Here is a 27,956-nt window from a genome sequence, read left to right as displayed (position 1 = left end):
CAATAGGTCGAATCGGAAATCCAGGCTTGTGTAATTTTACCTGACCAAAAAGTGCAGGAATATTGTATGTTCTGGACTTCAATTCCTTCAACTGAACCATAGTAATGTAGTCGTTTTTACGATATGTGGTTGTTTTATTGTATTGATTTACCAAATTGGTAAACAGTGTCGGGTCCACTTCACAATAAGTGGAGGTATCAGATACAACTGAATCTAACTTATTAATATAATCATGTTTATCTAGTATTACCACTGTATCTCCTTTATCTGCCCTCTGTATAATAATGTCCTTATTTTCTCGAAGTTCTCGTAAAGCTGAACTGTCATGTGTATTCAATTTAGGAAGTCGCGTTTCTTTTATGTTATTCACTACTTGGTTAACTTGTTGAATAAATACATCTTTTTGTGGAACACTACGAAGTCCAAATTCAATATCAATTACGCATTGTTTTTTTGGCATTGTTTTTTTTTTTTTTTTTTGGCAGCTTTCGAGGTGGTAAATTATAATTTAATCCTTTGGATAAAAGTGAAATCTGGTTCTGCGATAGTGTACACGAGGAAAGATTTGTAACCTGTTGATATGTCGGTTCGTTGGATACTGGGTGAGGGGGTGTTCGTGAACTAGCCGACATATTCTGTGGTAGTGCGTTATGTGTCTGTGGGGGGGATGTCACCCAACTCGTGTGAACTTGGTCGCAAGCTCGCGACAATGTGTTAGAATTCGCATGAACGTGTCTTGAACTATTCGATAATGTTTGCAACTTATTAACGTGTCTGTTTTTTATTTCTGAGGCTTGTGCTTCCCGTCGCAAATCTATGGAGGTCTTCAATACAGACCAATCGTTCGGATGTAGATAATTTTTTAATTTATCGCGAAGCTTCCTAACCTGGGAAAGGTATTTTTGTTTATCCGAATATCGAGATTTTAAGGCAAGCTTAACAATATTACGTGATGTCGCCAGTGATAGTTGTTTTATGCCTGAAATTTTTCGATTTAAATTCACCCTGGCAAACTTCGGAACGATGTTGTTTTGAAGGCAATATTTTAGGAAAGAAATATGGTAACTTTGGGCCGAGTACCTTGGTGTAGATTTAATGTAATTTTGTACCAAGCCATTCAAAAAATCTCCCATAATTGTGTGTATCGATTGTATACTACTGGAGAGACAGGAAGTGAATGAAATAGTCAATAAAAGTTTGAAAATTAATTAGATAGTATGAATCAGAGCTGTAATACTCAATATGTTCTACGTTGATAATAATATTGGTAAATTAATAAGAGGAGTTTACCTCAATATAGTACGTGGAACACTTCCGTATGATACCCTCCAGAAATTAAAACAGAAAAAACGAAAAAATCGACAACTTACCGGTACATAAAAGTAAAATATAAATAATTAAATAATCAATTTAACACAATTCAAAATCAATTCAAAATAATTAAAATTCAAATTAACGCAATTAAAAGAATCTAACGAAAATATTCAAAACGATTTTCCTTCCTGAAGCTGACAATGCTTTTCGACCGACTGTCGTGATCACAGGAATGAAAATTACCGAATCAGGCTAAACCTGCAACTTAAATAGTGATTATGTGTCTTCGCGCATGCGCGTAAAGGTCCACGCATCGGAAATCAAATATGGCCGCCGAACATTAACAGAATTCTCGTGTAATTTAATTTCAACGGTTTCTGCAATTAATAGTCGCGTATAATTACGTTGAACGTTAAGTATTTTGGCCTCGTTAAATAAAAAAGTATGTTTTTCGTTAATGGCATGAAAGGCTAATTCTGATGCTGCTGAACGAGAAGCACGAACTGAGGCTTCGTGTTGATTTACACGGATATTAAGAGAAAACCGCGTCGAACCCTGATAAGATGAGTCGCAATCACCGCAAGAAATGTTGTATACATGTTGTATATTCAGTTGAAGGAATTGAAGTCCAGAACATACAATATTCCTGCACTTTTTGGTCAGGTAAAATTACACAAGCCTGGATTTCCGATTCGACCTATTGTTTCCTACAGGAACTCGGCATTTTCAGCCTTAGCCACACATGTATATAACATTATAAAACCTTTTAGACAGGTTATACAATTTGGGATTAAGAATTACGATACATTATTTAATAATCTTAAAGACTGTAGACTTGGCGACAATGACAGTTTATTCTCATTAAATGTTACCTCGTTATATACGAATGTAAACGTTGAATACACATTAGATATTATTTGGGATATGTTAAATAAAAACTCGACACCGATTAATTATACGAAACTGCCTATTAAGGAAATTTTTCACTTAATTAAACCGTTAGTTGAGGCTAACTACATCACCTTTCGAGACAAGGTGTACAAACAAATTTTTGGATTACCAATGGGTTTGAGCCTGAGTGGCTTAATGTCAGAGATCTATCTCTCAACGATTGAGCAGATACATTTGACACCTTTTCGTCCCCGTATCACATACTATGGGAGGTATTTAGACGATGTTCTAGTTATTACCGATAGTAGTACTATCCAAGACATTTTACATTCGTTTAATAATATTCATTCTAGACTCAAATTTACATTGGAAAGGGAAGATACGGATACTAAGTCATTAAACTTTCTAAATTTCACGCTTACCCGGGACTCGAACAAAATACAATTTAGCATCTATCGAAAACCCACAAACACCGGTATGCTTCTACATTATAATAGCTACCACCCGTTCACCTACAAAAGATCGATTATCTTTAATCAATTTCTAAATGCCTATAAATATTCAACGACGGATTCTGCTTTAGACTCAGAAATACAAATATTAACTAGCAGATTCTTGAACAGGGGTTATCCCATTAACACAATAAATCGAATTAGGGTACAAGCTAAGGATAGGATACAAAATACTGCACCAATCAACAATAGTAATATCAAAAAATACTTTATTTCTGTCCCATATGTTGAACAGTGGCACAAACAGCTTAACAGATTCTTTTAAGATACCGAATTTAAAATTATAGCTAGGCCTATACGGAAGTTACACACTATACTGAACAATCGCTCGGTTCTTTCGGCGTTCGCAACACAAATTAATGATCTAGTATACAACATTTCTTGCGGTGATTGCGACTCGTCTTATCAGGGTTCGACGCGGTTTTCTCTTAATATCCGTGTAAATCAACACGAAGCCTCAGTTCGTGCTTCTCGTTCAGCAGCGTCAGAATTAGCCTTTCATGCCATTAACGAAAAACATACTTTTTTATTTAACGAGGCCAAAATACTTAACGTTCAACGTAATTATACGCGACTATTAATTGCAGAAACCGTTGAAATTAAATTACACGAGAATTCTGTTAATGTTCGGCGGCCATATTTGATTTCCGATGCGTGGACCTTTACGCGCATGCGCGAAGACACATAATCACTATTTAAGTTGCAGGTTTAGCCTGATTCGGTAATTTTCATTCCTGTGATCACGACAGTCGGTCGAAAAGCATTGTCAGCTTCAGGAAGGAAAATCGTTTTGAATATTTTCGTTAGATTCTTTTAATTGCGTTAATTTGAATTTTAATTGTTTTGAATTGATTTTGAATTGTGTTAAATTGATTATTTAATTATTTATATTTTACTTTTATGTACCGGTAAGTTGTCGATTTTTTCGTTTTTTCCGTTTTAATTTCTGGAGGGTATCATACGGAAGTGTTCCACGTACTATATTGAGGTAAACTCCTCTTATTAATTTACTAATATTATTATCAACGTAGAACATATTGAGTATTACAGCTCTGATTCATACTATCTAGTTGATATTGTATAAAAACAAGGAATTTAAAAAATGCTTATATCTTTTGATGTAGATGTGACAGAAGTAAAAGATTGATATTTTTATAATCAGGACATTAATTTTGTTCAGAATAAATAACCAACTTTCTTTCCAGAGGTATGACAAAAAAAATTTTGTCGGGTAGTGTAATTATTCGATTATGCTTTGATAGGCCAAATACTGAGTACTATATATGTAGATTTGGAATCTCTTTCAAGAAGAATGTGTATAAGCTAAAAAGACTGCAAAAGAGCAACAAGATTAGTCTTCGATAGATAAGAAGTATTCCTATACAGGTAAAGTTCAATATGGTGAAATACAAAGTTTAGAGACAAATTATTTTTATGGGATTTCACTGAGGTATAAAAAGGTTTTGACAGGTTTGAGTAAATTAATAGAGATATCATCTTTCTCAGGCAGCACAAGCTAGAGGACATGCACTCTGGTTCTAATCTTGTAGAAGTAAATTTAAGGATGGTTTGGGTAGACATCTAAATGAAATCAGGTTTCTTCTCTTTTTAAGGCTGATGTTGAACAAGCCTGGTTTTTGTGCAATGATTACCTTTAATAACACCAATAACTGATAGGCAGGGAACTTCACAAGAACAACAACTGCAATTTAAAAATGTCCTGTAGGAATGCTTCTTCATATCAATGACTAACCTTGTTGTTATTCACACAGCCACTTAGGAGAGTTTACGAGTTGTTTCAGATATTATCATCACATTATCATTAACCGTTTGTGGCCATGAGGAATTGAATAATGGTCAACTCAAATGTGTGGAACTTCACTGAGGTAAAAAACAGCTCCATGGTCAATACTTTCTACTGTATTGATCATTTAGTAATTCAGGCCTTCAATTTAATTGTTTCTTGGTCTTAGTGCTCATCCAATCCAATATTGATAAATATTCATATGAGACAACTGTAAGGAAATACTGCTTAAATAATGCCTTTTGCTTGCAAGCCAAGCCCAGGAGTTAAAAAGGTGAGGACTTAAATATCATTATACAACTGAAAAACTTAATGCATAAACTAAAAACCTAGTTGTGTAATATCATACAAGTCACAACTTTTTCATAACAACAAGCAAATTAAATTTGCTTGTTGTTATTAAATTTTAATAAAATTAAATTTTATTGCACATACATTACATTATTTGGGAAAAAAAAGTTTAGGCATGCACACAAACATATAAAATACTTACTAAGTTCCCAGAGTTCCCTTGAAGCTGCTCGACTTCCTTTATTCAGATATACATCACGAGATACTGCAGCAAGGCTACTGGACAACTAGAACAAACAAATAAGAATGATTTTTACGAAATAAATGAGGTCCAGAGTAAAATGAAATAAAATTATATTTAATACTATGGTTAAACATGACCCTACTTTAAAGAACTTTTATTTTGTTTAATGGTAACCCCAAAAACAGCAATTAGAAACTTATCATTTATTGTACTCTGGTACTGTATATGGGTTTAAAGTTGAGAACACAAAGTACTTGCTGACACTGACCTTGAGTCATGTACATTGTAATTTCAGGAAATACATACGAAGGAAGGTTGTTAAAAGAACAGAAGAGGTAGAATACTACGATAAATGAGGAAGGAGAAAAGATAGTTCAGCAAGTCGGGTGTTGAAGTGTGAATGGATGTTGACTAGTTGAGGTGTGTTTTTTGACTGGTTTGCATGAAAGAGATGAAATTATTTTAAATGCATGTAACTTAAAAAATAGCATGTAATATTTGTATCATGTACTATAAAGTTTTAAATTATGGGGCTAACAAAGTTCTAAACTGAAACTTACCACAAAAAAGTCCTGTAATAATTATTTTCCTAATAAATAACATTTCACAAATTAATATTTTGTTAAAAAGTAACTGAAAGCGTGTATTTTACGTGAAAAGCTTTAGGACTGCCTTCACTTCCGCTCCCACCACCCCACCCCAGTTATTCTACATCACAGGTTTTGAAGAGATGGAAACTCTAGAAGTAACAAAGGTGAAAGTATAGATGATCACATAGTTGCAGTTAACAATTCTGGAAAGAGACAAGAAGCTTGACTACCACTTGAGCAAAAAGCATGTTTTCTATGCTCAATCTTTTCAAAGTCATTTGAATTTATTAATAACTTGTTTGAACTGTTGTGAGCTTTAGTGCTGGTAGCTCATGAAGCTGGAGATTTGAATATGAGCCAATTGTTGATATGCTATAATCTTATCTTGAACAGTCATAGCACATTTATTGAAAAACTATGGTGCAAATAAAAATGAGAATTTAGAGCAGTATTTGAGTCTGAAGTTGCAACCATTTGTGCAGAATGGATTCATCAAATTGGATGGTAAAATGCAACTTATACTATCATCAGAAAACTGATGACAATAGTATGTTGCATTTTTGGAGTTGTTTGGACTGTTGTTTTAAGGCAGTCCAAGGAAATGAACAGAAGCCATACAGATATCCCATTTCATACCCTGCAATGCCAAATGACAAGAGAAGAAGAGGTCATGTGATCCCAGAGAACAAGTAACATTATCTGCACACTTTGAAAAGCTGTTAGTGAGGAAAACATCATTGTGGTAGGTAAATGAACAAGTTGTGTGAGGTCATTTGTAATAGCAAATTCTTGAGAATCCCTTCAAGTTGGATCCATACAAGTAGAAATTGAAGCCAGCCTGAATTTTAAACATTAAAATCACAAAGGAAAATTACTTTGTTTGAAAGTTGGACTGGAGAAAGTCCTGTTTCAAAAAAAGAAAATCAAAGTTTTGAGTGATTTTTAGAGTTGGGAGGAGGATGATAAGGAAAAAATGAATCTGAGAGAATAAAGGAAGGAGATTTTCAGACAAAATAACATCAAAAAGAGGAAATTCCATAGTGGAAAGTCTATGACAAGGACTATTGCAGCAGACATATACAAATACCTTTAAAGCAGAAGGAATCACAGGCCAAATGAGATGAGCAATTGGTAGACACAACTGATAATTGAAATTCTTTCAGAAAATGTATGTGGAGCTTGGCAAAATGTAAAAGTAATGGATGTCACTGATATTAGAAAAGAGATCATGTATATTTGAACTTAAGAAATTGTTTTCTGGTGTGTAATAGTGCATCCAGGATTCATTCATCCCTGGTAACTGTTCTGAGAAGGCATCCTTTTGCACTGATATCTTTCAAGAGGCACAGAATGCACATTACGTCATTGTTCCTTCAATTCTAGTGTTAAATGCTGAGGAATCCATTAAGCATACACACACTTTTTGAAAATGCAACTGCCTGCTAATGATAGTATATACTGAACCAACACTAATCTTACACAATGTGGCAATTTCTTTGATAGTAATGCAACAGTTTCCATGTATGAGTCCTTCCACTGCCGCTGTGACTTCTGGTATCATAACATGATGTGCTTATCCTGGTCAAAAATTCTCAACATTTTCAATATTGTTCTTAAACTTATTTGTCCACTTGTAAACTTGCCATTGACTCATGCACATTCACCATAATGAGCCAAAAATCTTTAAAAAAATTTGGCAGGATTTTATTCCTGCCAAATTTTTTGCATTCAAAAACTGGATTATAGACTGCATTGTTACCTTAGTGCATGGTTGCAAAGGTGCCTCCCACCTTGAAAACTGAATGTTTCCAAATAATGCCAACAAATGGCGTTGTGTGGATATTCAGTGTTACCAACAGATATCAATAAATAATTTGACACTGCCTATTAGGGCAGGATCGAGTTTATCATCAATTTTTCTATAATATACATTTTATGCTGGTTTTGCAGTTTTCAATCGAATGACCATCACATTATACTTATCTCCAATAATAGTTTCTGCTTATAACATTTTATGTGAAAAAGCTAATGGTGATATTAGTCGTTTCAAATTGAAGTTTCGGACTGAACTGCATATTAAAAAATATTTTCATTGAAAACCTAAGCATCTACATTAAGGTAAGGTAAGCAGCAGCCATTATCAATCCACTGCAGGATGGAAGTCTCCTCAAACAATTCATGTTGAGGGAAATGGACCATAATCTGCCATGCTGGTCCAGTGCGGGTTGGTAGATTGACTGTATTTAGCAGTCAGGGGCTTGAACGCCGGTCCACTCAAAGAGCATGTACTAATGCACTCATTCTCCTGACCATTTGGCTACGGAGGCCGTGCATCTACATTACCTTCCATAAACTGAACCCAACATTTAAAATAATGAAGTATAGTAACCTCTCCTTAATTGCAAGTTTTTTAACCCAGAAAACAACAGTAATCCACTTTTCCTCTTTTTTTTTTTAAACACATATATGGTTCAGTCTAGTCTCCTTAATCTTTTTAACCTTTTATGTGAAGGCTCCTGGATGTGCATAACAGCCTACAGTTTCAGGTTCTTAGAACACAAGCAGTTTTTTACCCTGGGTGAGTTTTCCGAAAATATATAAGCTATTGGTGTAGTGAGTTTCCAAATAATGCCAATAAATGGCATTGTTAAGAGAGGTTTCTTTGTTAAATTTTAAAGTTTTGTAAAGATGAACACTTTGTAGTATGTGATTTTAAATATTAATTTGACTCGACTATCCAATATTAGTGAAATTACTTTGTCAAAAATTTTAAATAAAACTGTGATAACAATTGTGAAAAAAAAAATATATATATAATTAAAAAAATAAAAAAGCACTCTGTTACATATTTTGATGCAGTATTATCCTTTACATCTATTTTATTAGTTTATTCAATTTCATCAACTTCTAAATCAGAAATCCAGAGAATTCATTCAATTTTGGCTTTTGTAAGAAATAATGTTATTTAAAAAAAAAAATGATAAACTGATTTTAGAATACAATCAAAGTAACATTTCATGAAGTGAAACTAAATACCTCAAGATATCCTTCACGTCTAGTTTCTAACTCAGAGAGAATATCCCATTCACGAAAGTTCAGCAGAACAGCTGCACACAATTCTAACAGTGATAGATCAGGTGGTGCATCTAAGGAATATTAAAAAGATAAAAAATAAAAAAGATCACACAATTCTAACAGTTATAGATCAGGTAGTGCATCTCAGGAATAATAAAAAGGATCAAAAAACAGAAATGCCTTTAAACTGACCTGGTTTTAACAACTAAATTGATAACAAGTATTATGTACTGCATGTAAGGTAGTGCATAAGTTAGTGGGTGTAAGCTACAAGTCCAGTTTGGAATATCAGCTTTGTTTCTTTACAAGAAAAATTAGAAAAAATTTACTTCAGAGTAATCAAATATTTGTTATTTAATTTTCCCTTAACACACAAGGTGAGGCAATAAAGTTCCCTGGCTGGTACTGTTGCAGTCATGTTCGACGAGTCTGAAAATAAATGGAAGTGGTATGTTGTAGTTCAAACTTCCTCAAAGAGATGGTAGTACAAAGATTGTCCAGTAGGCTGACAGGTTCCAAGTAATAATCAGTTTTGTTAGTAGCATTAACATTCTGTGTCATGATTTTGCAATGGAGCAACAAACAAATCTCATATCTTTTGCTTTAAATTGGGTAAACCTGCAACAAAAACATGAAATATTATTAAAAACTGTTTACGGCAATGAAATGTTAAGTCGTACCAGTGTGTTTGAATGGTATAAGCAGTTCAAAGAATGGACATGACAATATTTGTGATGATCCAAGAAGTGGGCATCCATCAACCTCTTGAAACAAGGACAGAGTTGTAAAAGTTTGGGAAATTGTGGCAAGAGATCGTCTGACCTCAGAATGATGGCTGATGAGTTGGATATGAATGAGAAGATTCGTCAAATTCTGAATGAAGATCTAGGGAAAACAAAGGTCTGTGCAAAATTTGTACTGCAAAGCTTCATGGATGAGAAGAAGCAATGAAGAGTATCATCATGCAATGACTTCATCCAGACTTGTCAAAAAAAAAAAAAAAATCCAAATTTCTTTGACTGTATTGACACTGGAGATGTGTATTGAGCATTTCAGTACAACCCAGAGTCAAAGCGTCACAGCATTCAATGGACTTCAAAATCATTACCAAGGCCCAAAACGTTTTTTTTTTTTTTACAGAAGTCCAGGATCAAGACAATGCTGTTCATGTTTTTTGACATATAGGGTGTGATCCACAAAGGAATTTTCCTGAATGGGAGAGAGTCAATTCTGCGTTCTACGTACACATGCTTCGAAGACTATTGAAGTGCATTTCCTGGGTGAGGCCACAATTTTCAGAGAAAGGCAGCTGGTTCTTGCTGCAGGGCAATGCCCCCCCAGCCATTCCACACTTACTGTAAAGACATTTCTAATGAAACATGGCAGTGTACAGCTCAACCATACTCTTCCTATCTAGCACCAGTAGACTTCTTCCTTTACCCAAGGTGAAAACTGCCCTCAAAGGAAAGAGATTTCAGAATGTTCGGTTTAGCATAACTACTGAACTGCTGAACATCATTTCTTTGGATGCCTTTGCTGACTCTTTTCAGAAACTTTAAGAATAGTGTAATAAGTGCATTTAATCAGGTGGTGATTACTCTGAATAAAAAATAAAAACATTTTTGACTTCTTTACTTTGTTTTCTTTTTATTATACCAGTCCAGGAACTTTATTGCCACACCTCATATATTAGGGCAAGATCAATTTACTTATGCAGCAAGAACCACTATCATTTATATTTAAAAAAATATCATTTAAAGCCTTTAATTAAAAGGAAACAAACACGGGGATTAAGATTCATGTTTAAAATGATTAACAGTTCATGTTTTGATACTTCTCTTTTTATTTGAAATTTTCAAATATAAGAGAAGTTTTATACAGAGATATTTCAAAGATAAAGTTATATCAGCATACAAATTTATATTTTATCACATGTACCATTTGAATATTATCATACATACCATTTCACAGTAAATCTTTAATTTAAAATTAAATTTAGAACAAAAATAAGGATCCACCTCAATGTTAAATTATCTACTTGCATTAATGTATATTGACTTCTTTCTCTTATTGTTTTATTTAACTTTTAGTGGAATAATGAATGCCATGCAAAGAGGCACCTTCATTGGTGGGGGGAAGAGTTCTTAGTTTTTAATTTTTATATTTTTGCAGTAAATCAAGCAGCTAACAGTCAAGTTTGTAAAATATATATAGCATTGGCTGAAACAGAACTTTTATTAGTACTGTCACAAAACTTAAAGCTGTTAAGTATAAAAAAAATTGCATATTTCATGATTATATAAACATTTCTTCATGGTTAATGGTTACACTTAGCACTTATGGGACATATTATTATTAAATATTTAAAGTTCAGTTCAAGGGACCAAAAATATGTCTCAATTTAAACAGATTTGAATACTTGAACAAGATAAGTACATATCAATATTAATCAACTGAAATTTTTAGTCAGATATTCTTATTATACTGGACAGAATCTTTGGTATTGTTTCATTTAAAATGTTAAGAATTTTTAATTTCACTGTGGTAGACTTTGTGAATTGTAATCAATTAACATGTTAATTTAGCCACTATGAGAAAGATAAGAATTGTACTGGAAATGTTCAATCAGTTTGTTGCATAGAATAACAAAGATTGCTACATTTCATTTTTGATGCTATAATAATCATGCAGCTTGTTTGAAATCTATGAACTGTATGTTATAAGATCACTTGTTTTTATCATTTGTATTTGCACAGATCTGCTAAAGAGAATATCTGTATTTTGGGATATTATTTTCTGTTTAACATTTGTAATTCATGCAAACAAAGGGTACTATTTCTCTCTTTTAGTGTTTTTGCTTATTCACTAAATTCTTTGTAACCTAGCATGTACTGCTCTTGCAAATTACAGCAAAGTAAGCTGGTTATAGAGCACCATGTGTGAACTGGTGGCCAAGTTTGGCATTACTTTAACTGTGAGTGTTGAGAGAATTGACCAGTGTTAGTATAGCTGGAAAAATGTATATTTGATTATATTTTCTCTTGACTGTATTCCGTTAAAGCTGTTTTTTGTTGTGCATGTAAGTCATTATATATGAAAGAGATTACCCACTGAAGCTACTTGAAAGAAAAAGAATGCAAGCAACTGTACACTCATCGAAAGCATAACAAATAAAAAATAAAACAAAAAAAAAAAAAAAAAATGCACACAAACACACTGATTTCAAGATCATTAGAATTGTTCAATTTGAATGTGGAGGTACATGATAAAACTTTTATATTTTTCTTTTTTTACTTAGCAGAGTAGTATTAAAAACAAGAGGAAAACTCCTGAAGCAGCTTTCATGGTTAATTACTTCTGGAAATAGCAACTCAATCTAGGCACATAAACAGATTTAATTCCACACAAATATACAAATATAAATTTCACAATTGCATAATCAAACAATCTTTTCAGCTGTACCCATGCAGTGGACATTTTTTCATCTCTTATCAATCAAGACTGTTCATCATCTTTCATCTCTTATCAATCAAGGCATTCTACAGTAATATCAAACTTGGTTACTAGTTCATGCAAATGCTCTGTGACCAACTTAAGTAGCTGTATTTTGCAAGAAAAGTTCACACTAAGTTACAAAGTTTGATGAAAAACTAATATTGCCAATAGTTGGAAGTATACTAATAGTGCCAATGGTTATAAGTATTAAACAGCAAATAATATCCCAAAATATGGATTCTCTCTCTAGCAGGTATATACAATTATGTATGATAAACAGCATAGTAATATACACAGCTCATATCATGCTGTATGACTATTATAGTGCAAAAACTGAACTCAATGATCTTTATTATGTGGGGAATTCAGAAAGGCTACACAAACCTTGTGAATTCCTTAAAGATAGTTAATTTTTTTATATATATACTTCAATGTGAAGTAGTTTTTTCTTTATTTTCTTCTCTGCAGCACATTCATTATTTTCTCTCATACTGAGGGCATTTTTGTATTGTTAGTTATCACAGCATATTTTGGTTTCAGTGTTGTGAACAAATTGGATTAAGTGTAAGAGGTAAGTGAATTCGCTATGATTCTGCACACACAGTTCTGTAGGAAATGAGTAAAAATATAAAATTTAAAGGTGACATATACACTGGTTAATGACTGTACTACTGCAGAGTAGAAAACTTTTGTTACGATAATGATGTTTGTAGTATTTTTTGTTTTGTTAGTACTTGGTTTGGTAGTCTTTTTTAATTGTTGAAAATTCAGACTTCAAATTTCATTATAGGCGTATTTTAAATTATCTGTACAAAAATGCATATAAAACCCTGCATCATTAGTCAGGGAATGATAATGACTTTGAAATGTATCACACTTTGGATAATCCAATATTGAATTAACAAGAATATACTGTATTATAATTTTTTTTTTTTTTTTTTTTAGGAGCATTAGCAACTAAGGCCATGTTGCTCCGGGGATATGCGGTGGTCATTCTCTGACCTTTCCGCATCCTCTGTATTTGGTGGTCACAGGCTCCCAGGTCTAATCAAGAAGCGTGTGCTATGCACTGCTACTCCTGCCCACCTGGCTACGGAGGCGCCCTGTATTATAAGACACAAACATTAAAATCATATTTTATATATTACAGTTAGTGTTCACCCTCATCTACTGTAATAAAATCATCATTGCAATTATTATGTTTGCTAATCTATCCAGAGCAGCCTTCATTTGAGACAGTTAGTCAATCTCAGGTGAGGGAAACTTTGGAAACTTTTTGAAATTTGGGTTTTTCATCTTAAAAAACAAGCAATGAAACTTTAGAATAACAAGTATCTTCTGTCTTTTCAGCCTTCATCCTATGCATAGTAATGTACTATAGATTAATGTACTAAATATTGTAGATTCTAATATCTTTCATTTTTGTAAATTATATTTGTAAATTGTATTTGTAAATCATATTTGTAAATCATATTTGTAAATTGTGTGTATCCTAAAATCACTTAATCCTAACAGCCTAATCCAACTGCTGTGCAGTTAGGATAGAAGATAAAACTTATAAATATAAAGAATAACCTATAGATGAATAAATATCATATCTATAAATAACAAAAACAATTTAGCATGAGGATTGCACTCATCCACTGAGGTATTCACAGTGCTAGGGAACCATACTCACAAAAAAAAAAAAAAATCTGGCCAATTAATTCAATAATGTTTTCCTACCAGAGAGAGAGAGAGTTGTTGTTTTTGGTTTTTAGGAGCATTAACAACTAAGGCCATATTGCTCTGGGATATGTGGTGGTCATTCCCTGACCTTTCCGCATCTTCCGTATTTGGTGGTGATGGGCTCGAACCCCGGTCTAATCAAGAAGCACGTGATACACACTACTGCTCCTTCCCACCTGGCTATGGAGGCGCCCAGAGAGATAGAGATAAGAATTACTAACATTTTTCTGGCACATTCAAATGTCAATGCCAAAGAATAAAATCCAAGAGAGAAAAGAAAAAGAGATTAGGTTGCTCCGTTCTCAGGGAAAAATTCTAGGGACCATCCAAAAATTTCGACAACACTATTGAAAATTTTCTGTCAGATCTTTGCTGTAGGAGTCCACATGCAGACATTTTGTCTAGAGCTTAAAAATTATAAACCTGTCTGTAAATAACGACAATATTTTTGACAGCAAATGGAATTGAACAACTATTCTCACATGTCACTCTGTTCTCATTGGCATTATGATTTAAGGGCATTTACAATGGGTGAAGATTAACTTCCATTTGCTGTCAAGGATACCACTTTATGAACCAATCTGCTTTAGGATTTTTATTATTATTTTTTTGTTATATGAAAATCCAAAATATGAAAGGTATTAGAATCTACGGTACTTAGTACATTAATCTAAAGTACATTACTTTGCATAGGATGAAGGCTGAAAAGACAGAAGATACTTGTTCACATTACACTTGAATTTCTGTAGACTGTAATTTTCAGGAAATGACATGTGAAGGAAGGTTTTTCCAGAGAGGAGATGTAGAAGAGATAAATGAGGAAGAGAAAAAGTTGGTTCTGTGAGTTTGGAGTTGGACAGTAAACGGATGCAGACTGGTTTGGAAGACAATGAGGAATTATGGGTGCAAATTCAAAAGAACAGTGCTCACGGAAGTATCTGCAGAAAAGGCATACAGCAGAAACTTAACATTTATGAGACAGAGAGTAGACACACTTTGTTAGAGACAGTTCATTAATTAACCTGACTGATCTCTTTTGAACAGAGTCTAAAAACTTATGAGAGGTTTTGAGAGCACAGCCCCATATGCAGGAATAATATTCCATGGTAGGGATAATTTCAGATTTGTACAAAGTTGAGTATATGATTAGAAGAAAAGTAATGCTGAGAGCAAAAAAGAAAACCATAATTTTTTGATGCAGAGGATGCAATCTCTGTGACCAGCTCATGCCAAGAGATGATTAAAAGACAGAGATCGCATATCCCTAGCAGAAATATGTGATCTTATTTTTGGAATCTTATCTGAGCAATTCAGACAGCCTGCCAGGATAGCTCATGGGGTTTTATCAATGATATACAGGAATTTTGCTAGCAGAGATAAGGAGGTAATTATCCCAGTATATAAGGCAAATGGACAGGTCACATTTTGAGTACTGCACACAGTTTGAGGGCTCATTTCAGGAAGGATGTGGAGCTGCTGGAACGAGTACAGAGAATGGCAATGAGATTGGTGAGGGGAACAAAGGGGTGCCCTTAGTGAGAAAGGCTTCAATTCTGCAAATTGAAGTGTCTGGAGACTAGGCACCTGTGAAGTGATCTGATTGAGGTGTTTAAGGCTTTGAATGGACTGAGCAACCTCAATGCTGATGGGATTCTTCCTCTTGCTCAGGTCATACACACAAGGGTGCACAAATTCAAATTGAGGAAGGACAGTTGCAAAATAGATGTGCATAATATTGTCTTTAGCCAGTGGGTGGTTAATTGCAGAAACAAACTTCCATCTGTTGTTGTGGAAGTTGATAGCGTAAATAAATTCAAGGAACAACTAGACAAACTACTGGAGGAAATGAATAAGTGAAATGGGACGTGTTTTTTTTTTTTTTTAAAGCTTGCTTTCTTGCATTATTTTCCACTGCCAATGCAATGTGAGTGTCATTGAAGATAAGCATAGGAGCAGTAGACTTTTTTGTGAGCAAAAAGACAGGACTTAGTTTTAGGATTGACATTAAGTTTTCTTAACCCTACTGGAAAATGGCATTTAAGGACTGGTGGTGTATATTCAGAAAGTTGAAGCTCTTAGTGCAGTGCAAGTTTTCTCAAACTGGAATAATGGTAATAAAGGTAGAATGTAGTCTGCTATCATCAGTGGCACCTCCGTAGTCAGGTAGGCAGGAGCAGCAGTGCGTAGCACATGCTTCTTGATTAGACCAGGGTTCGAGCTCGTGCCCACCAAATACGGAGGATGCGAAAAGGTCAGGGAATGGCCACCACATATCCCCGGAGCAATAATGGCCTTAGTTGCTAATGCTCCTAAAAACGAAATAACAACAATAGCTATCATCAGCAAAACTATGGATACGACTTCCACTGGAAATCCTATCCATAGTTTTAATAATGTGGAAGAAGGATGTAGTAGTAGTAATCGAGGAATATGATGCAAGAAAGCAAGCTTATGTAGCATCAGCCAAAACAAAAACCCATTTCACACATCCATTCCCTCTAAACATTTGTCCAGTTCCTCCTTAAATTTATTTAACCTATCAACTTCCACAACGACAGATGAAAGTTTGTTCCAGCAATTAACTACCCGCTGGCTAAAGGCAAATTTCTGCACATCTGTTCTAAAGTAAATGAATCATAGTGCAAATAATTAGGGGAAACTCAGATGAGTAGTGGTTGAAGCAACAGATAAATGGGATTGTCAAAAAAAAAGTAAGTGGGGATTGGCAGATTGTACATGGAAAGAGACATCACTGAGGTTAGAAAGGAGACCATGTATATTTGTGAAATGAACGAGGAAGTTTTTGGGTGGTTTAGGCCTTTTCACAGATAAGTCTGTTCTATTAGTTTGTTCCTTTCTAGCGGTGTAAAGAGACTGTTAAAGTGATTAGGTACAACAACTGCAAACTGTAGTTGTGAAGAAAAGGGCAACTAATTGAAGAACAAAATGAGGGAAAAAAAAAATCCTAACAAAAAAGCCATCTGTGTTTTTTTATACTATTTAAAACATAAACACACACTGTAGCATGCATTACATATATAAATTCCTACCTCTATCTTGGTAATATGCAGAAACACAGGACTCCATCTGTTGAACAAGCTCCTGTCTCTGGTTTGAATTTTGATGTACTGATATTTCTAGCAAGTCCAATCGCAACATTTCCCATCCTACAAAACGCAACAGCTGAGGCAGAAAGTTACCGATTTCTTCTTTTACTGCTCTAAGGAGTTGTCGAGTTTCTTCATAACGCTAAGAGCAAAAATTATTTAATTTCTTTAAGAGGGGGTTTATTTTATTCATGTAATATTATATATACAAATACTCAGAGTATTTTCAACATTTCATATAATGCTAAAAGTAAAAATAATTTAATTTCAAATCTCTTACAGATACACAGAATATTTTCAACATTTCATTAAAGAAAAAAAAAAATTATTTTCAAAATTATGCAAAAATCATAAAAACTGTACCAAAAATGACATCTGACTTGAAATGTTTGGATACATGATGATATCAAGCTTAAATAAAACTGTAGGTCAAAAATACATAAAAGAGGAACTGTATATGATGCAAATGAAGTATTTTGATAATCCTGAGGTACATAATTCGAGAATAACTGTTAAAATTTTGGATTTCATATTTATTTAGCAGAATGAGATATAATAATGAAACAAACTAGTGTAAAGCCTAACCCCTAGAGTTTTGATTTTTTTTAAGTTGCTAGAAAATTATACACTTCCTTTAACCTGAAGAAAAAGCTGACATAACTTTCCAGTTATATGGAATAAACCCAAAGTTTTGGCTGTATCATGCAAGAATGTTTGAGCAGGTATTTTCTTCATCATGAAATTTGTTGGGTGGGACCAATATCATGGCTGCCTTTCTTACTACCTCACTAAATGTTATCTTACAAGATGTAAGGAAGGTGTATAAAAGTGCATGCACTAAAAGATGGAATCAAACTTTTCTGTTGTTATTACCCCTAAAGATGTTGTAGCACCTGCAGCAATAGCTATTTTAGAAAGCAGACATAGTCAGAGTTCAAAGAAGCATTTATATCAAATTTCTATGCTCCTGAGGCAAGTTTAGACTTTTGGTTGTTATACCAATTATATTAATTTATTTAGTAACAGTAGTAGTAGTAATAGTTCATCGGCTAATTATGCTACACCATCCTCTTATAGTCCTGAAAGGATAAGAGGGGGTTTATTTTATTCATGTAATATTATATACTGACATTAAGAAAATAAATACATGCACAAAAATACAAACATCCTAACATAATAAATAACTTATAAATTCTATATACATAACATATGAAGATCCAAACTAAGCAGAAAACTGACCCCTGCTGCCACAAAAGCATATGCTAATTTGGAAAACTTATACTTGAAAGGGTTAACTTACTAATCAGTGATCCACAACAGTGATATTGCAAAGGGTGATGCACAACCTACACTTTACACTTAAGGCAGGACTGAAAATTCTGGTGGGACTGAAAAATCTGGAGGTAGGCTCCATATTTACTCTTCAGAAGGGGAGGTGCCAGATAAATTTTGCAGGAATGCATGCTCTGATTCCTGCTACACCAATGTTCTAAAGCAATGCAACCAGTGTAACTAGCAAGGTCCTTCTGTATATGATAAAGGCACCAATTGTAATAAACATTCCTCAAGTAACTTCTGAAGTGTAAATCACATCAGTTTTTTGTTTGGATCATGCGCAAGCATTATTAAAGTAATAATCACAAGTTAAATATTTAGGAAGGTAAATAAAGCATAGAAACATAATAATCCCTCATATATGATGAACCACTGATTGCCACTGCTTGTATAAAATAAAAACAAATACAACTGTACCTTGGATTTAGAGGATGCATTCCTGAAAATAGGCTATAGGCTTAAAAATTGTAAAAGTATAGCTCATTATAACATGGGATATAACAGGTTATATTCCTGGAACTCGAGGCTCAGACCTATTTTTCATATTTTAATCCTTATTACACTATAATCCTATTGTTTTATTATAAAATTAATAAAGAGACGGTATTACACATTTAAACTATTAAAAATATTAAAGATAAATAAGCCAACTGGTTAAAAAGCCTCAAGACAAGCATAGTGAATATAATGCAAGCAACTACTTGGTACTTCTACCTGTGCTAACTAGCACAGGTAGATGCCAGAGTGGGGGAAGAAATTTGAGTGAGGCCCAGAAATTCATAGTTTGAGGTATGACTCTATGTCATATCTGTAGAATTATTAAATAAAAACTTACTTTTATTTTTAGAAGATGAAGTGCTTTAGCTAATAATATATACACCAGTTCTTCATCAATATGGGATGCTACTGTTTTCAAAGATCCTTGAACAAATCGTGGCAGTTCCCACTATTATTAAAAAATATATTCATTAAAAAATTAGGCAATTATATTATAGATTTAAAATAATAATGAAATTTATGCATTTATTCAAGTGAAACAAATATAAAGGGAGAAATAGTGTGAATTACAAAAAGATCTCCAGTATATATACATTTAAAGATGCATATACATTGAATGGCCACTTTATTAGGTACACCTACCTAATAGCAAACAGATTCCTGCTTTAGCCTTCAGAACAGCTTGGATCTGTAATGGCATGTACTCAATAAGGCACTGAAAGGTGTACCACAGAATGCTGATTCATGACAACTCAACTGCTTCCCACACTTGTTGCAGATTTGATGGTTTTGGATCCCTGTTCCAAAGAGTTCATTCTACCTCATCCCACAGGTGCTCAATTGGATACAGACCTGGTGATTGGAGAGGCCACTGCATTAAGCCAAATTCACTATCTTGTTCCCAGGACCAGTTCTGTACAATTCCAACCTTGTAACATGGCACATTATTGCACATTGTTTTTTGCTGAAAGAAATGGAACTTGATTCAGTCATCAGATGTGATACCCCCATCTGAGAGGATATGATGAGACGTGTGTTCTGAAATGTTTCTTTGGCTGCCACTGCTGAAATGCATTGTTAATTGATGGACTACAGCCTTTCTGTTACAGTGTACAAGTCTTGTCAGCCTCTATTGGCATCTCCCATTAACTAGCTGTTTCTGCCCACAGGATTGCCACTGGATGAATGTTATTTGATTACTGAACCAATCTTGGCACACCTGAGACACAGTCATACATAAATCCAGCATAGTTGCAGTTTCCAAGATACACTGGCATGTCTGGTACTGGTTACCATGCCACATTCAAAGTCACTTAAATTTTTCCTCTCATCCATTCTCTTACTGAACTGTACACATATAGCATTCCTACATATCTGTCCACCTGCTTTATAATGCTTAACATGTGATACTGTTACTGAAGGAGTGCTCCATTTCATGAAGGGGTAGGTGTACCAAATAAAGTGGCCAATCATTCTACAGGTAAATGTGGTGAAATGCGCAAAGCAAGGCTGGTGAAGGGTAATGAACTGTGAACAGTACATGTAAGTAACGAGTAGATTAAATTTCTGCCTGCTTTTCCTATGAGTAATGTGAAGCAGAGTGCAAATATTGGCTAAGCTCCAATCCTGAACAGTTTGATACTGCAAGCAATTAAGAAATGCTCTGACTTGACATTGTAGTAGAACCAAACTAGGTTGAATTACTTCCAATGGGAAGTGAGTAAGACAATGCTGTTAACATGGAATTAGGTAAACAATGTTGTTATTGATATATTGATAAGAGAGTTCTTGGTTTTATAACTGTAAGAAATGAAAATTAATGTGATGTCAGTTAGTTTTCTCACACATGTATTTTCAGTACCTGAAAAGACATATTTGAAAGAGTTAACTTACAGCAATACAGAAGTATAATTTCTATATTTTACTATAATTTGCATCTGATATGGTATTGTTAATTAATTGTTTATGGTATTTCCTGTTTAAGAATGTGGTAGTTAAATATTTTAATTTTATCTGTATTATCAGATTATTGGAATTGTATTTAATGGCATTGTACACTGGTGTTCAAAGAGAGTGCATCACCTAGGAATTTCACATTTCTAACCCTTTTTCGTGATGGTATGTTACATTAATGACTAGCGTCACAAATAGAAATATAAACAAAAGATATTTATTAATAGTTAAGGCAAAGCTAAGTAATATTTGACTGGTGCTCTCAAAATATTCTGAAATGAGCATTTGAAACCTTTATACTTTAACAGTTTTGGCAAATAACTGTTAAGGTATTCTGATAATATTTCAGCCATAAACAATTATGGCTGAAATATTTTTAGCAGCTCTCAATTTGCTTCAGTTTATCATTTTAAATGGAAAACAAAATGAAAAGTTCCCCAGGTGCAAATTAATATTTAGTTGAACTGACCCTGGCCCTGATGACAACAGCACACTGTTGAGGCATTGACAAGATCAATTTCTGAAGATAATCAACTGACAGTTCGTGATTCCAAACACGAATTATGGCTTTGTGAATTTCACAAAGGATCGCTGGTTTCTTTCTGGCAACTGCAGATTTCACACGATGCCAAAGTTCTCTATAGGATTCAGGTCCGGGCTGTTTCCTGGCCAGCTAAGAGTTGTAATGGACTGTCCTTCCAACCATTTTTTTCACCTGTAACAAATGTAAACACATTACTGTTGAACTTCTAATGCAGAAATGAAGCTAAAGTAACTACAGAAGTGCCTACTTACACTTTTCGCCTGATGACAAGGTGCAGAGTTGTCCTGAAAGATGCAGTTACTTGGCAGGTTGAAATGGTCTCTAATGGTTGGTAGCAATTTGCCTTCCAATATAGCCAGGTATCCATTAGCATTTAAGGAACCTTTTATAAACTGCAGGTGACCTACTCCGCGATACAAAATGAACCCCAATATCATTTGGCTGGTAGGGAATTTTACTATAGACACCATAGTCTGGATGGTATTCTTCACGTCTATGGCGAATCGTTTGTCTCCTATCAGAGCCATGCAGGTTGAATTTCTTTTCATCCGAGACACCAAATTAATCCGACCTTTTTCATTTTTTGTGTGAGGAGGGGCTTCTTCTTAGGACAACGGGCTACAAGTCCATTTTTGAAGAGGCATCTTCTGACTGTTACTGCACTTGCTACCACTCCTGTATGTTTTCCCATGGTTCTTTTCAGCTCAGACAAAGAAGTTTTATGGTTTTTAAGGCATAAGCACTTCAAAACATGGTCCTGTATTGGCATAGAGGCTCGTTTGCATCTGGTTCCTTTTTTTTACTATCAGCAGAACCAGTATTCTTGAGTTTGGAAAGAAATCTACTCACTGTCGGTTGATTACAAGACACTCTATAAGCAATATGATGGGAAGAACATCCTTCCTTACGTAAAGCAACAATAGCACTCTTTCTTCGTGGCGTCAACTGCACATAACTTGCCATCCTGACACAAGCAAAGAATGACTGCAACTCTTGCAGAGCGTACTTATATAGCTGAAAGTAACAGCTGATGCAATATTACATCGTCACCCATGCATGTCAATCTTATCTGATGCAATCTGTAAGAAATATTGCCATATACTTACGTTATTCGGACGACAATTACAATTTTAAGGGGTTATGCACTTTCTTTGAATACCAGTATATATATCTGTGTGTAAATTACATATTTTTAGGTTATGGTGAGAATAAAAATAAAGGAATTTACTTGTATGAACATTTTTTTTTTTTTAAATATAAATTCCTAATGAATTATTTTTATAAATGTTGAGTTTAAGAAATTTATATTTCCATTGTGTGTTTTCAGCTCAAGAATATATTTTAACAAATAGTGGATGAGTTAACTTGTCATAAGTTATTAACAGGTTTCTGGTCTGACATTTAACATGTCACCTAAGTGACAGATATAAAGACAGGAAGAAACTGTGGCACTAATAAGTTCAGAATCTAAACTAAGTATATTTTCCCAATGGGAGAAATGCAATGCTCAAACATACAGGCAACCAAAAAATTTAAGTTTAAGTACTACAGTCATATTTAAAATGCTTAGCTAGAATAAGTATCACTGGAATTGAGTATCATTCAGTTTTATTTTAAGGTAAGGTCTTGAATGTGAAGGTCATTTAACTGAAGGTTAGTTAGTGTAACTGAGCTTACCATTCAAGACCATGGTAAAATATCATCACAGTGTGAATGGCTCTAAATTTAAAAAACACAAAGATGGGAGCTAATTTTAACAAAAAAGGAGGACATGTTGGCAAATCTGAAACTTTTAAAGGACATGATAGGACCCAAGAGGTTACCTGATTTGTGTAATTTAACTATTCCAAAAATATAAAGATGGTGACATTCCTAAAAGCAATGTCACACAGCAACAGTCAATTTACTTTCTATTTCATAGTTTGTGTAGACAAATGTCAACTTCTGCACTAGTAATCTCATCACAAAACCAATAAACATTAGTTAATTTTTAAGTAGGCAAATTTAAGAACATGCTTGTTATTGGCTAATACAATACAGTATATTATTTGAATTTCAATTTAAGCAGCAGTAATTTTTATTTTAATAGTTATGTAAAAGCTTCTGGTTCAGTTTCTAACATTTACTCAATATAAAATATTTTTATTTTATTTGAGACAGCATTAGCTGTCTCAAATAAAATAAATATAATAATACCTCTTGGAGTCATCTTCTGCTCAGAATACAGCCATTATGTCCTAGCATGGACACCACAGAGTATTGTGATGTCCATACCATGTGGTGTCCTGGCATGGACACCACGGCAAGGACACGACTGAGCATCCTGTAGTAGCACAATATCTATGCATTGCACAATGTAATAGTAGTAATGGTATTTGCCATATAGTGCAAGGAAGCCACAGGCATTTGCTGCACTAGCAAAAATTTTAAAAAAAGAAACAAAAAACCCCCCACCAAATAGATACGAAAATACAAATTATATGCTTCCCTCCTCACACAGATAACTGTCTGGTTGACCTTTGAATTTATTCAAACTGTCAAACTCAAGTACCTGCGACGGCAACTTATTCCAGCAATCAATGACTCGCTGGCTAAAAGAAAACTTCCTACAATCTAATGTAAGTCTCAATCCCTGTAATTTGAATTTATGGCACCTAGTTCTGGAATTCTTTATAATAGTGAAAATTCCAACTTAATTCATCATTCATTTTACTAATCCCTCTCAGAGCCTTATAAACTTCAATTAGGTCACCGCTGAGGTGCCTGATTGCCAAGCTCTGGGGCCCACACAATCAGTCTTTCCTCGTATAGTCGTCCTTTTGCCAATCTCACCATCTGAATTGCCCATCTTTGTAACCTTTCAAGAAGCTCAATGAGGTCTCCATATTTGAACACAGTATCCCAAATGTGGTCTTACAATTGTCTTATACAGTAGGATTATAACCTTCATATCTCTACAGAATAATGTTTTATAAATCACTGACAGGACACCATAAGCTTTCCTGGCTACCTGTTTACACTGTTCAGAAAACTTCATATGTGCAAGTATCATAACTCCCAGATCCCTTTCCTCCTTTACTGTTTTTATTTCAATCCCATAAGTGTATAATTTATTTGCTTTATTTATTGGTATTATTTATTTGATAGTTGCCATTTCCCTAAGTGTAAGACCTTATATTTAGCAGCATTAAAACATAGTTGCCACTTTTCTGACCATCTCTGAAGTCTGTTCAAGGCATCCTGAAGGAGCACTGCCTGGCACTGATCATTAATGAGTCTATTAATCTTTACATTGTCTGCAAATTTTGACATTACGCCTTCTATCCCTTCCTTGATGTCATTTATAAAAATTGGACTGATCCTTGAGGGTCCCCACTCGAGATGTTACACCAATCTGAAGAATATCCATTAATCACAACTCTCTGCCTTCTGCCCTGCAGCCACCCAGCAATCCATCTTAGAATCTTACCAGTAATCCCAACCTGTTCAAGCTTATATAATAACCTCTCATGAGGGACCAAGTCGAACGCTTTGCTAAAATCCAAATAAACTATGTTGAAATTGTTCCCTAAATCCAGCTCATGAATAACTGTGTCAAAATAGCCTACTAAGTTAGTTAAACATGATTTTCCCTTAACAAAGCCATGTTGCATGTTGTTCTTCAGAATGCCATATCTATCTAAATGTTCTTGGATTGCACACTTAATCATTGCCTCTATGTATTACATTGGCACTTCTCCAATCCAAAGGAATCTCCACAGAGTCCAAAGATGCCCTTATAATTAACCTCAATACACTTCCTGGCAAACTCCCTCAAAATTACAGGGTATATGCCTTCAACTCCAGGAGCCTTACTTGTCTTTATGCTCAAAAGTTTTTTTAATAAACAATCATTTGTAATTACAAAATCACTAATTTCATACGGCCCAGCCTCACTCACACAGCCGCTTCTCAGCATAAGGGCCTTTTGTCAGTAAAGACTGATGCAAAGTACCTATTCAATTCATCTGCAACATCAGCTGCATTATCTATGACTTTCCCCACACACACACAGTGCACAAGGGTCCCATCTGATTAGCTCTCTTCTTTTTTGTATTCACATAAATGAAAAAGCCCTTGTTCACATTCTTTGCTCTCTTAGCCAATGCTTTCTCACACACAGCATTGGCCTCCCTAACCTTATTTGTGGTACTATTACAGGTCAACTTGTTGTTGTTGTTGTTATTTGGTTTTCAGGAGCATTAGCAACTAAGGCCATATTGCTCCGGTGCGGTGGTCATTCCCTGACCTTTCCGCATGCTCTGTATTTGGTGGTGACGGGCTCGAACCCCGGTCTAATCAAGAAGCGTGTGCTACGCACTACTGCGCCTTCCCACCTGGCTACGGAGGCGCCTAGGTCAACTTGTACCTGTTGTAGGCATCAATGCTTTTCGTTGCTCTGTAACTATCCCATGCTATCTTTTTCTGCTCTACTTGACCAGCCAGCTCATATGAGCTGGCCAGTCAAATAGACCAGAAAATAGAGTCACCCTTCATGAATAATAATGCTTTCTTTGCCTCACTTAAAATCTGACAATCTGTTGGTAACATTTTCAACTATTACTACAGGCAAACACACACTGGTTCTGGACCACTTGTTGTTTGTTATTTTGGTTTTTAGGAGCATTAGCAACTAAGGTCATATTGCTCCGTGAATATGCGGTGGTCATTCCTGACCTTTCCGCGTCCTCCGTATTTGGTGGTGACGGGCTTGAACCCCGGTCTAATCAAGAAGCATGTGCTACGCACTGCTGCTCCTTCCCACCTGGCTACGGAGGCGCCTTGGACCATTTGTCTTTATTACAAAAAATGTTACCCATTTCCCTGACAATATCCTCCCAATAAAACTAGATCACTCAGAGCAGTCTGTACTTGACTATTCTTTTCTGTGACCCTAATCAGGGGTGTATCATCTGGCAGTTCACAAGATACTTCAGTTCCTGACCAGCTTCCAGTTACATTTGTTTCTAGAGCAAGCACTTGTTCCTTCAGTGATTCAAATTCTTCTTGTAACACACCAAGTTGTAATTTGAGATCGGTACACTCCTTACATCGATTGCAAAGAAAAAATTATCAGTCGAGCTAGGTCTGTCTACTAGAACAGCCTTAGAATACATGCTACAGCTGTACAAACGACGAAGTCATGACTAACAATGAAAATGCCTGCAGGAATTTCTGCTCGAATCCCAATATCCTTGGACTTTGTATTGTAAGTGGATCGTGTAGCAACCATTACAGAATTTATGTTAACAAAATTTATGTTACAGAATTTATGTTAACAAAATATTGCAGAAATTAAACTATTGACAAACCTTAACCACTAAAGAAGTTAAATTTAAGCTAAAGAAGGAAAGTTATGAAGTTCCTGCAAAAATATTAATAAAAAAAGCTATCTGAATATTAAGCTGTAGCTTTCCAAATCCTTTTCAAATTTAAACTTAAAATATACTACGGAATTTAAATTAAACTATTAGAGAAATTATACTGATGACAAAACTTTTAACCAGCAGTGAAATTAAATTTTTAAGTTACCCAACAAAAGTTACAAAGTTCCAGCCAAAATCAATAGTAAAGGCTATCTGAATATTAAGCTGTAGATTTCCAAATACTTATCTAAATACAAAAATAAACTATCCTATACAATTAATGGAATTTAAACTATTTATTAACTACTGCATATTTCTGAAGCTCTTTATAGTTTTGGAAATACACAGCCATACACTGTAGCCAGAATCCAATAATGTTTGCACACTGCATATTTTTGAAGCTCTTTATAGTTTTGGAAATACACAGCCATACACTGTAGCCAGAATCCAATAATGCTTGCACATTGTCAAGTGGCTAGTCGTGGCATTGAATTTCTGTTCCAGTATGAACAGGACATTCAGTGAGTGCCAGACATTAATTCCACAAACTAATGTCTGGGACGCAGTCCACGGTGCTGTGTTACAAAAAAACACATACTCTCATCATGGGCATTGACCACATGTCGCTATCCCATGCCTAATCTTTGGTCGGTTGTTTAGCCACTGTTGAGCCAGTCACATTAGACTTGTGACCTCAGAGAACAGGAGAACTTAATCATGTTGACTGTTGTTAAGATTCTGGCACCTGCAAGTCTTGCCCCACAATCATACTATGTTTGAAGTCAGAAAGACTTCACTGAACTATTCTTCCCCAAACACAAAAAAAACTGATCACCATGTGTGTGTGTGTGTGAATTAAAATCTTATTTCAGTTGTTCCTGACATTAAGTCTTCACCAGCATTACAGACCAGTCCATTCCTATAGAAGGGGTGCTTCTAATGCAGTGTACATTTTATTATTACAGTGAAAAACCATTAAAAAGCTCCTTGAAGATCCAAATCTTTAAGTATATTTCAACTTTATTATTATTGTAAAATGAAAAAAAAAACTACCTGTTGAATAAATGAGTGTGTTCTCATTTTAAGTATCTACCAAATATATGCTGATGGAGCTGATATTCGGGTGACACTCAAGTCAAGTGGACCCAATTTCGGCAAAGTCCAGACGGT

At 34.7% G+C, this 27,956-nt stretch overlaps 1 protein-coding gene across 1 annotated transcript in view; it reads right to left on the bottom strand.

Moving 5' to 3' along the window:
* Positions 1-27,956, bottom strand: part of IntS8 (integrator complex subunit 8) — a 232,475-nt gene that overhangs the window by 69,953 nt on the left and 134,566 nt on the right. Inside the window, exons 15-18 of the mRNA XM_090368890.1 lie at positions 19,222-19,332; positions 16,995-17,193; positions 8,683-8,792; positions 5,015-5,099 (exon numbers count right to left, since the gene is read on the bottom strand). Of these exons, the coding sequence (XP_090225016.1) occupies positions 5,015-5,099; positions 8,683-8,792; positions 16,995-17,193; positions 19,222-19,332 (505 nt within the window). The remainder of the gene's footprint in view (positions 1-5,014; positions 5,100-8,682; positions 8,793-16,994; positions 17,194-19,221; positions 19,333-27,956) is intronic.

Source organism: Mastigoproctus giganteus, chromosome 2 (genome assembly GCF_048544385.1).
Source record: "Mastigoproctus giganteus isolate SK-2022 chromosome 2, ASM4854438v1, whole genome shotgun sequence".
NCBI lineage: Eukaryota > Metazoa > Arthropoda > Arachnida > Uropygi > Thelyphonidae > Mastigoproctus > Mastigoproctus giganteus.
The sequence above is the reverse complement of the archived record's forward strand: the minus strand, read 5'-3'. Positions and strand labels throughout refer to the sequence as shown.